The sequence below is a fragment of the Cannabis sativa genome, chromosome 2 (assembly GCF_029168945.1).
Source record: "Cannabis sativa cultivar Pink pepper isolate KNU-18-1 chromosome 2, ASM2916894v1, whole genome shotgun sequence".
Taxonomy (NCBI): domain Eukaryota; kingdom Viridiplantae; phylum Streptophyta; class Magnoliopsida; order Rosales; family Cannabaceae; genus Cannabis; species Cannabis sativa.
The window spans coordinates 13,442,082-13,453,806 of record NC_083602.1 but is presented as its reverse complement, the minus strand read 5'-3'; the positions used below and the strand labels follow the sequence as shown (position 1 = coordinate 13,453,806).

At 30.5% G+C, this 11,725-nt stretch overlaps 1 protein-coding gene across 2 annotated transcripts; it reads right to left on the bottom strand.

Annotated features, from left to right (window-relative positions):
• Positions 1-240: 240 nt before the first annotated feature.
• On the bottom strand, positions 241-5,112 carry LOC115720702 (sterol 3-beta-glucosyltransferase UGT80A2). Of its 2 annotated transcripts, none has more exons than XM_030649869.2 (14): positions 4,741-5,112; positions 4,418-4,632; positions 3,952-4,194; positions 3,579-3,690; positions 2,792-2,962; positions 2,581-2,644; positions 2,316-2,373; positions 2,019-2,196; positions 1,737-1,867; positions 1,517-1,619; positions 1,277-1,353; positions 1,145-1,192; positions 815-964; positions 241-714 (listed from the first exon to the last, which is right to left on the bottom strand). In XM_030649869.2, exons 1-14 carry the CDS (start codon positions 4,835-4,837, stop codon positions 541-543), a joined length of 1,821 nt encoding a protein of 606 aa, XP_030505729.2. In that variant the 5' UTR covers positions 4,838-5,112; the 3' UTR covers positions 241-540. The 2 variants fall into 2 exon arrangements, with proteins under 2 accessions (XP_030505729.2, XP_030505730.2); XM_030649870.2 differs by having other exon boundaries at positions 1,280-1,353; positions 4,741-5,104.
• Positions 5,113-11,725: the final 6,613 nt, after the last annotated feature.

The window sequence follows — 11,725 nt, the reverse complement described above, 5'->3', positions numbered from 1 at the left end:
AAACAACCACTGAATTAATATAGTGTATATAGAAACTCTTGCAAAAAGGTTTAAGTGCTCTTAGTAAGTATCATGTATATTATACTCCATTTTTCCAAAGGAGAAAAATAAAGCAGTTGAAGAAAATGGCGGTGCTAAGGTGTTGATTATATTAGTTTGATTAGTATAAATGTGTCATGTGTAGATAAATATACACAAACTGTTCGTGTTAATATTAACTAAAAAAAAAACAGGATTTAACTTCCAAAACTTTATATGTTATGTTTTTTACCTTTACAATAGACAAGGTGCACAAAACTCTAGTGTAAATGTAATAGGCCCGAGATAATTATGTGAAAAGACTTTCTAATCAACAAGAAACGTACGATTTTGATTGGAGAATAAACAGAATACTTACTGCAGCAAAAGGACAATTACAAGAAGTTACAACAAAAAAGGGTTCCACACACGCAGGCAGCTTTTGTGGTAATAAGCAAAATTTACATTGGTGATGGGAAACTGAAAGCAAAGACCATTCCTTGAGGTGTATTGATTATAATCTCAAGAGCACGACAAACCAAAACATTGCCTAACTGAAAATCTCTTCCGATGATGCGACAAGGCTTCACTATTACTCATTGGTGGTCTGTATTGCTTGTAGAAAGCTCTGACAGCCCCCGCCACACCATCCTCATTTTCCATGGCCTTGGCAATTTCAACAGCCTGCTCTTTCACCTGAATTTCCATATGGACACACAACCAACTCAACAATCAAAAATTTATAACAGAAAGGTCTACGTTATGGTCCATCTTATGGGCCTTATTAGCTTCTTACCTTGGGATCTAGCATGCAACGTATGGCATCAACCAGCTTATCAAGCGTGAATTCCTCAACTGGGATGGGAGCAGGACCAACTCCTCTAGCATGTACTCTCTCCCCCCAAAATGGCTGGTCTCCAAAGAACGGTACTATTGTTGTTGGACACTAAAATAACAGCCAAAATATGACCTGAAATTAGCTGATGAAATAAATAACAAGAGTGCCCAGAACTGTTTTCAATACTCATTATGTAAATTGCTTGCTTGATAAATGATTTTGAAAATCATCAATAAAATTTAGTCGGCAAATAATACAACAAAAAAATCACTAGAAAGAATCTACTACCGCAGCTTTTAGACCAGCTGCAGTTGTTCCTGCACCGCCATGATGTACCTGAAAAGTATTGCCCCTTATTAGGAGCCAAACAAAACAAAAAGTAAAACAAGGAAACGACATCTGTTAATGGGAAAACATTACCACGGAAGAGCAACGAGGAAATAACCAATCGTGCGGGCAATTGTCCAATAAGTACACAGATTCTTTTGGTTCTTCCACTAATGAGATGGGAAAACATAGAAAAAACATTCAGTGCCTTGCTTGCTAAGGGACTTTAAGAAAAGGGTGATGCTACACTTTCTTTACACACAAAGTTCACATACAATGATGCGTACATATAAGATATTTATTATTATAGAAGGGGAAAGAAATGAAACTTACAATTCCCAAGGCCACCCCAACCTTTGTTAATGATGCCTCTTTGTTCAGTTATTTCCAGAGCTTGAACTATAATCTTGGTCATTTTCCCTGGCTCTTCAACAGGCTGTTACAAACAAGTATTGAATATCAGATAACACAAAAATGTTGACAGTAGTTTAGATTGTAACTTACAAAAAATTGTATGTCCTAAATAAATGAAGTTAAATGGAACTAAACTTACAAGACTACCAAATCCAATGTATATGGGCTTTTCCCCAGCTTCAAGCCACTTCACAAGTGAATCCGGTGGTTCATAACTTGAAGCAAGGTCAAGAAAGCAGAATCCAACCACGTCAATATTAGGCCCCCAATCTGCATAACAAGTATTTTATACAAGATTGTGTTATATATCCTTCCAGAAGAAGCAGCAGCTGTCAGATTTGACTCTTAACAAAACTAGGCCTTTCGTGACATATCATGTTATTCAAGATGCTTTAAAGTAATGAAGATATGCGCATATGACCTTTGGGTTTGGGAACAAGATGAGGACTCCATATATACCCATATGGGATGTCATTGGGAGAACTAGAGGTTCCACTTAAATACGTTATAGGTCTCAGCTTCAGCGTTTTCTTCCTAAATTCATTTATCATGTCTCGTATTCCTAGCCAAATCAATGCATCAACTATTTGATATGATAGCTGCAAACAACATGAAAAGTGATTGTAAAATTTCAAAACTTAAAAATGAGAGGATTCTTTTAAGAAAATCTAGCGTAGATGAGATTTGAGAAAGAAAATAATTAGTGTATGAGACATACTCTATATCCAATTTGTTGCTTAACACGTGATAGAGGATGTGGAAATTCACTAGTAGGGCTGAAAAAAGAATAAACTTTTGTTATGCAATCCTAAAGTAAATTGATAATATGTTAACAAAGTCAAAACCATATAAATTACAAAACACATATAAATATATCCCGCTTCAGGAATTTTACGTAATTCAGTAACTATCTTTTAATCATAGGATTCATTCTAAAAATAAACCAACCATCTGAAAATTTTATCTCAGAAAACAAGACTTACGTCCATGGCATGGTGAAAAATATATGAATTGGTACTTTTAGCGCCTCAGCAACATGTGTATGTCCTGAACAAGCAAAATACAAGTTGAAAAACTGCTAAGAATGCATCCATAGTTCCCATTCCCTAACCAGCTGCAAGGTTAAGACATACTACAGTAATTCTATTTAAAAGGCTGCAGTACTAAAACGTGAAAATAAATGTGGAATCTAACCATATGCTGGGGGATTGGCAATTATTGCATCTACTTTAAATGGAATATTGGTTTTAGGATCATCTTCCTTGCATGCAGGGAGCAAAGAAAATATAATATCCTTCATTTGATTTCGCTGAATTGGTATGTCTGAGGGTCCGGACGGCAGGAATCCTTTGTTCTTCACCATATCTGCAAAAAAGATTCAGATGATATGTGAAGTGGCAATTGAGAAGATTACATATCAACCAGACATACGTAAAAGTGGTAATAATAATTTTCAATCAAATCTAAGTTCTCAACCGGCTGGACTAATAAAAAAAAATGTGGATATTAAAAGGCTAATCATGACAAAACAAGAATTTACGTTTCCTGACTGATCTCTTCAACTTTATAACTATAAATCGTTGAAAAGGTATCAGAACACAGAACAGAAAACTATTCCAAGCATATATAATATAATAGATCACACTAGTCTAGCATTAAAGCACATGCCTTATGCATCTGCTCGTGAACATAATTATGCATATAAGAGATAAATATAAAAAAAATCATTCTCTTATATCGTTAAAATAATTAATTAAAATAGAGAAGTAAAATATAAAGACAAAAGAAAATATACGCAGGAAGAGGACATCCACATATATTGTATAAATATATAAATGTCAATTTATAATTTCACGAAGAAGAAATAAGGTTGAACAAACTATGAAATGTACCACAGAAAGTTACAAGTTCATAATGTGTTATTGCCAACAAAACAAGCTGACATCAAAAAGAAAATCTTCAACGGGATTAACATACTTACAACCAGCAAGAACTTTTGGATCTCCCCCTAAAGGATAGAATTCCAGTCCAGCAGTAAGAACAAAATCTTCAAAATTTGCATGAGTTGCCAGCCTAACTCTATGCCCATCTCCCTGCAAGTAAATAGATACACTCATTAGGCTAGCACACAATAAATCACAGGCTCCCAATTTACGTAATAACTATCAACCTATTTTTCAGTAAGAAGAGAAGATTTCAGCATATCATAGATTTAGGGAGCTAAGAAAAAAATGTCTAGTCCCATAATATTGGCCTTCGGTTCTCCTATTACATTCGCTAACAGAACTATATTCCATTAATAAGCTAATATAAATAAAGATATAATATACATATGTAAATATTCTATGTATAACCTGCAGCCGTTTTCCAATAGCAATAAAGGGTTGCACATCTCCTCTTGTTCCAACAATAAGCATAACAATTTGCAATGGAGGCACATGTTTGTCTTCTGGTGCCTCAACATGTTCTTCATCTCCAGTACCATTATAAACGACTCCAGTTTCAAGATCAAGACTATGTGGTTTAATATCTCCCGGAACATCGAACCTTACAGCACCATCATGTGTAACAGTAGCCACTCTTCTTACCCATTTCAACTGGAAATAAAAAGAAAACGTCAAATATATAACATGAATGATGGTATTGTTCTTCAAATGCATAAATAATAATGATATAAATATAAATAAAACTTAGTCTTTTTAAAACACTATTACAGCTACATAACTTAGTTTAATGAAAAACAAATAAGTTAAGACATATAGATAAATATATGTATTTATTGGTTACGGAAATGGATAGAGGAGAAGAAAATGGAAAAACCTTCTTCTTGAATGGAATCTTGTCGTCAAAAAGTTTAGTTGCTAAGGCAGCCAAAGAGCGATTCTGTGTTAATTTGGCCGGTTGAAGCTGGTCCAGCGGATTGTGATTCAAATTCGAATTCGAACTCGAACTTGAAGTCGAATGCGAATCTACTTCTCCTGGCGCTGATCCTTCCCCTGCCGTGCTCTCTCCAGATAATTTTATGTCATTAATTCCTGAATTTAAAACAAGATAGTTCAAGATAAATACAATCTTGCCAATAACGTTGCGATTACGTTATCGAAACATATTCAAAAATTTAGAATTCAAAATCGTAGAAAAACCTCTGGCATTTGCATCAGTAGTAAAGCTTTCTGCGTCTAGAGATACAGAAATGTCACTGCTCGAAGTAGCGGATCGGGTCCGGCGATGATCCGCCATTGAGGATCGATGAAGCTCAGAAGAGAAATGGAAATGCGAATGATTTAAAGGGAAATTTGGAGGTGGGGTTGTTTGAAAATGCTCTCCTTCTTCTATCTCTAATCTAGCGCATTGGGATTGTGTTGGATATTTAAAGGAAGTTAAGTAAAGGTAGGAAGAAAAAACACAGAGTGGAAAAAGGATTAAAGAGGAGAGGAACAGCCAAAGGGGAAGGTATAATCCAACAAAGCAATAAAAAGGAAAGAAAAAGAAAAAGAAAAAGAAGAGAATACAGAAAGACAAAAAAAAGAAAAAAAAATATTTGTAATAACTACTCATTACAGGGAGAAACGAATGCAACGTACACGTGGCGCGTTTAGGAAGCTCTGTTGTGGGGTCGTTTCGAAACGTCCTATATAAATTATCAGTGATGTTGTGTGGGGACATTAGCTTTTTTTTTTTTTTTTTTTTTGATTTTTTATGGATCTACCTTTCTTTTTTAACAATGAACATAATTTTTTATTGAAATTAAGTTTTATTAATTGTTCATTGCTTTCAGAAAAAGAAAAAAAATTGTGTAAACATGAGCGTTTGGTCAATTTTTTATAACAAAAAAAATGGTTTTATTGTTTTTTACAGGAAAATGTTTACAATATTGTTTGGATATTAGGTAACTGAGTACGATATTTAATTGAAAATAATAATAATACATAGAAGAGATATGAAAGTTCATTCTTCCAAAAGAAAAATTATCATAGTAGAGCGATCCTAAGCTAAGAGTAGAAAGAGAGCCAAAATAAATTAAAACATGTACTTTGTCTGATACCCTCGTCAGTAAATGGGTCGGCTACTTCAATCACTTTTTCATGAAATTATTTCACAAAAACATAAAAACAACAAAAAAAATTATAAAAATATGGTTTCATGAAATTTTAAACATTTTTACGATTTTTATTTTATTTTATTTACAGAAAATACGGTCTTTTAACTTTTTATTTGTAATCTTGTTAATTTGTTGTTGATTTTTTGTTATATGTATGTTATTTTTTGTTGGTATTTTGATGTTACTTTTATGTAGTTCTTGTTGATTTTATGTTGTTTCCGTGTTATTTTTTGAAAAACCGTAAAAATATAAAAAAATATTCTTTGAACGTAAAAATGTAATTATTTTACATAAAATGGTGTCTTATGTAATTATTCCCTTTTTTTCATTCTTTTCATTGAGGAAATTACACTTACTATGGGATTTTAAAAGTTCTTAGATAAATATGGCATTTGACCAATTTATATGGTATTTTTTTATTTTTAGGTTTTTTTATGGTATTTGATATGCCATATATATGTAATTAGGTTTTCAAATCCCATATTTAATGTTTTTATTTGTTTAGGAAGTTTTATTTGTTATTGATGCCGGAAAAGTCACCGGAGTTTGCTGCCGGTGTTGGAAAAGTCGTCGGAGTAGCGGTCGGTGCCGGAAAGTCACCGGAGTTGCTGTCGGTGCCGGAAATTTCGTCAGAATTGGCATTGTCGCCGGAAAAATCACTGAAAAAATCACCAAGAAACCGGTTTCTTCTTCTTCAAGAAATCGGTTTCTTTGGTGATTTTTCCGTTAACAATGTCAATTCTGACGACTTTTCTGACGCTAGCAGCTACTCCGGCGACTTTTCCGGCACCGACAGCAAACTTCGGAAAAGTCATCAGAATTGGCATAGTCGCCAGAAAATTACCAAGAAACTGGTTTCTGGTTTCTTGATGAAGAAACCAATTTTTTGGTATTTTTCCAGTGATTTCTTTGATGACAATAGCAATTCTGACGACTTTTCTAGCGTTGGTAGCAACTCTGACGACTAATACACCGACAACTACTCCGGTGACTTTTTCAGTACCGACAGTAAACTTTGGGAAATTCGCTGGAATTGGCATTGTCGCCGGAAAAATTACTAGAAAAATCACCAAGAAACTGGTTTTTTTTCTTCATTAAGAAACCAATTTCTTGATGAAGAAACCAGTTTCTTGGTAATTTTTTTTGTACTTTTTTCTCTATTTGGTTTATTGATGAAACTAGTTTCAATTATTTTCAGTGTATATCATTTTTATTTTGTTTTCATAATCTTTATTATTGTTGTGTAACAAAATTAGTTCCTTGATGAAGAAACCACTTTTTTGGTGAAGAAACCGGTTTCTTGATGAGAAAACCACTTTCTTGGTTATTTTCTTAGTAATTTTGTTGGCGACAATACCAATTCTGACGACTTTTTTGACGCCGGCAATAACTCCGGCGATTTTTTCGACACCGGCAACTACTTAGGCGAATTTTCCGGCACCAACATCAAATTCCAGAATAGTCGTCGGACTTGGCATTGTCACTGGTAAAATTACTGGAAAAATCACCAAGAAACTGGTTTCTTCTTCATCAAGAAACTAGTTTCTTGGTGATTTTTCCAGAGACAATGCTAATTCTGACGACTTTTTTGGCGCCGGCAGCAACTCCGGCGACTTTTCCGGCACCGGCGACAACTCCGACGACTTTTTCGATGCCGGCAGTAAACTCCAGTGACTTTTCCGGCATGAGTGACAACTTCGACGATCACTATAATTTTATTTGTTTTATTTTTTAAAAAAAATAATTATGAAAGGAATTTTAATATTTTTTATGGTAATTTAATTAAGTTAATATTTTTTATGAATTTTAAATTCAGATTTTTTTTTAATGTTTAACTAAAAAAAAACCATATTTTTAGTTTGATTGGTTAGATAATGCCATATTTAATGGCATTTAGTTTTTATGTCATATTTATCATAACCTTAACAATTTTTCCCATATTTTTGAAAATAGCCCTTTTTCATTCCTTATTTGGGTATCCCATCTGGCCCAATTTCATTACCCTTTCTCGTCTATTTTCTCTTATTATTATAGGAAAATTTTATTTACACACCAACAATTTATTAAGATACCATATTTTAATAAATTTTATTTTATATAGATTTTATTTCTTTAATTATATTAAGTTTTTTAACTTTTTTTTCACAATTATATTCTTAAAAAATATACTTATCAAATAAAAATAAATTATATTTTAAATATTATGACAAAAAAATTAAAATAAAAAATTATATGAGTAATTTTTAAAAATTATTTAAGTTTATATATTTTTTTAATAATAAGGTGTATTTATTATTTTATGGGGTGTAAATATAACTTCCCTTATTATTATTAGGGTTATATACAAAAATGAAAAAATAAAGATAACTTTTTATATATATATGGCATAAAACTTAATTACACTAAATATGATATTTTTTCAAAAAACAACTTACAAATATGGAAAAAAATCATGAGGAATGCTATAAAAAAACTTTAAATGTGTGTTTCTTTTTTTTCTTTTTTAAAAAATAAAACACTAAAATAAATAAAAAATGATCTCAAGATGTTGTTCTTTTTACAGAAATTAAACCTGTTTTTTTTTTTTATTTAAATTACTGTTTGTTTTTTTTTTATTATTTTTTTGTTAAAAACTAATTTATTTCATTAAAATCATAAAAAAAAAAAAAAAAAACCATTTTCATCAAGATCGTTCTGAAAAAAAAAAATATATATAAAATTATAATCTAAAAATAATACAAACTTTAAAAATTAGTTTCATCAACATTGAAAGAAACTAATAATTTCATTAAAAGTTTAAAAAATAGTTTCATCAATGAAAAAAAAATTATAATCTAAAAACTATACTAACTTTAAAAACTATTTCATCAATATTAAAAAAAAAAAACTAATAATTTCATTAAAAGCGGCAAAAAAAAATAATTTCATCAATAACATAATGAAAAATACACAATGGCTAATAACTAAACTTTTACAAACGATACTAAATTTAAAAACTAATTTCAAACATATAAATTTTATATCAATACCTAATAACCAAACTTCTAACTTCATTCTTTATTTTGGTATTTAATTTTTTATTTGCTTGCTCAAAAACCAGAGTTGATTTAAGCATACAATATGCATCAAACATAACAAAGAGAATCAGAAATTAAAATCAAAGAGAAAAAAAAGAAACAAAGAAAATTAAAGAGACAAAAATGCAATAAAAACCATAAAAGAATAACAAAAAAATAGTGGAATGTGAGAAACCAGTTAATAAAATAACAAAAATAAAAATAAACAAATGAAAACCAGTTTCCTAAAATAATCAAATAAAAAAAAATTAAAACTTAAAACTCAATTATGAATAACAATAAAAAAAAACAAGTAATGAAAACTAGTTACTTTAAAAAAAAAAAAAAAACAGTTATGAAAATAATAAAATAATATTTGTGTCAAATACTGATTATTTAAAATAAAATAAAAAAAATATTCAAATATCATACTATAATAAAACTGATTTTATATAAACTAAAAAATATACAATAACATCATAAAAATGGAGCAACCCCATTACAAAACAGTTAAAACCTGTGAAACCAGTTTTGACGCTATAAAAAATCATAAAAAATAAAAAGTTAACTGAAACCAATTTCATCAGACAATCAAATGAAAAATGAAAAAAGAAAAACACACACAAATATACAAAAAAAAAAAGTACTAATCACAAATATAATCAAAACAACACACAATGCAACAAATAATTTAAAAACAAAATATAAGTGTAAGTTTTGAATCTGGAAACAAAATAATGAAAAAGTAACTTAAAATAAAAAACTTGTAACAACATCATAAAATAGAGCAACCCCATTACAGAACTCTCAAAATATGTAAACCACATTCGAATAATAATTTAGAAAAAACACTAATAAAAATAATTGAAAAACCGTGTTTTTGCAAATGTCAATTATATATAAGAAAATATAAAACTGTATGCGTCTGCAGAAACAGAAAGTAATTCTGCTACTGCAGAACCCCGTTTTGCAGTGACAAAACAGAACAGGCAGAATATAAAATATTTGCAGAAAAATAAATAACTTGACACAAGAGATTTATACGTGGTATCAGTGTTCTCACGAACACTCCTAGTCCACGAGGCCACGCCCAGAGAATGAAATCAATTAATAAAGTATCAAAATTACAAAGATAATTGACTTAAACAAGTTTAGACTCCCTCTAAAGTATTGTCGCAATCCTTTGTAATCCACTTTATGAATCTGACTTCTTGAAACACCTTCAAGCCCGAACTCCCTTCGTCTTTGAAGTGTGAGTGCTTACTTCCTCCCGAAGTAAGGCTTCAACAAGTCTTCTCCCGAAGACCAAGTGCTTACTTCCTCCCGAAGTAAGGCTTTATCAAGTCTTCTCCCGAAGACCAATCTCTTGTTCAGTTAAGTAGTTCTTCACAACCTCTAGGACAGAGTAAGAACAGAAATAAACAACTAGAACCTAGATGAATAACTAGGCTCTCACAAAACAAAGAAAAACTCTCTTCTCTCAAATAATATAAGTGCAAAAAATAATTAATGGAAGAGCTAATTCGAATGGCTGCTCTCTAGGCTCTATTTATAGAACATAGAAACCTTAGAGACAGTCACAAGATCGAATCTACAGCTGTACAAAAACTTTCCTAAGAAAACACGATCTGCAGCATCAGATTCGGATGCTGACGCAGCAGATCAGACCAGAAACGGGAAACTTGCTATAATCGGGTCCGATCCTCTATCAATGCTTGATTCCTGCCAAAAACAAATTAGATATTCTAATTGTATCAAGATACAATCGAAATCAATAAGGAAAAGGCAATAATCAAAGTTTCCCTAAAAAGGACAACTTTCCGAAAGAGAATTGCTTCTCTTTTAGAAAGTTTCCAAACAAAGAAAAGTTCAGCTGAATAAAGCAACTTTCCTAACAAGGAAAAGAGCAACTACAAACCGAATACACAAGGTAAGAAATCGGTTATGAATGCACAAGAATCTTACCATAAAAGAAAAAATTATTTTGTCAACTAACTTGCCAAAAAAGGACTTTACAATAATAAAAAACAACACATAACAATAATATAAGAACATAGTATAAATGTGAAAACCAGTTTCAAATTCAGAAAAAAAAATAATATAAAGAAACTTACAATAAAAAAAAATCATAAAATGAAGCAATCGCATTACAAAACCTATGAAACTAGTTTCGACCTTATAAAAAAATCATATAAAACCTATGAAACCAGTCTCAACCCTATATAAAAAAAAATATATATATATATATCTACACCCAAAGACACCCTATTTTAATAATTTTTATTTCATACAAAATTTATATATTTAATTGTATTAAGTTTTTTTTAACTTTTTTCTAATTCATATTCTTAGAAAATATACCTATTAAAATAAAAATAAATTATATTTTAAATATTATGACAAAAAATTATATAAAATTTTCTTAGAAAAAATAATAATATATATACATGATTTAGAATAAAATATGAAATTAAAATCAAAATAAGTATTGAAATTAACATAAAATAATACGAGTTAAAGATTTTAAAAATATATTAAGAATAATTTTTAAAATTATATAAATATTTTTTTAATAGGGTGTACTTATCATTTTATGGGGTGCAAATAGAACTCATAAAAACCTATAAATTTAATTTTGACTCTGATAAGTCTAGCAGTGTTGAATTCTTAATGTATGTTTTAAGGTTTTTATACTGATCTTAACATGCATGAAACTAAACAGAGAACACTCAAATTTACAAGCTTCATCGGACCCTGTAAACTCATTTCAGGCGACTAATGCTTGGGTTCCCTTGAACCGGGGTAATAACTTTCACTATGAATCAAAAGATACACTTTCCAGTTTCAATTACAATCACACCAAAAGTAATCTGAAACTAATTCATACAGAAATTACCCAAATGATTTGAACACACTCAAATCAGAAATTCATCTAAGAACCTTAGACTTCAGTATGCAAGACTCCCTTGC

Coding starts and splice junctions, on each gene's coding strand:
- LOC115720702 (XM_030649869.2), bottom strand. CDS start 4,837: ATGGCGGATCATCGCCGGACCCGATCCGCTACTTCGAGCAGTGACATT. Junction 2,963..3,578: donor TCCAAAAGTTCTTGCTGGTT/GTAAGTATGTTA, acceptor TCTTTTTTGCAG/ATATGGTGAAGAACAAAGGA. Junction 1,620..1,736: donor ACATTGGATTTGGTAGTCTT/GTAAGTTTAGTT, acceptor TGTTTGTAACAG/CCTGTTGAAGAGCCAGGGAA.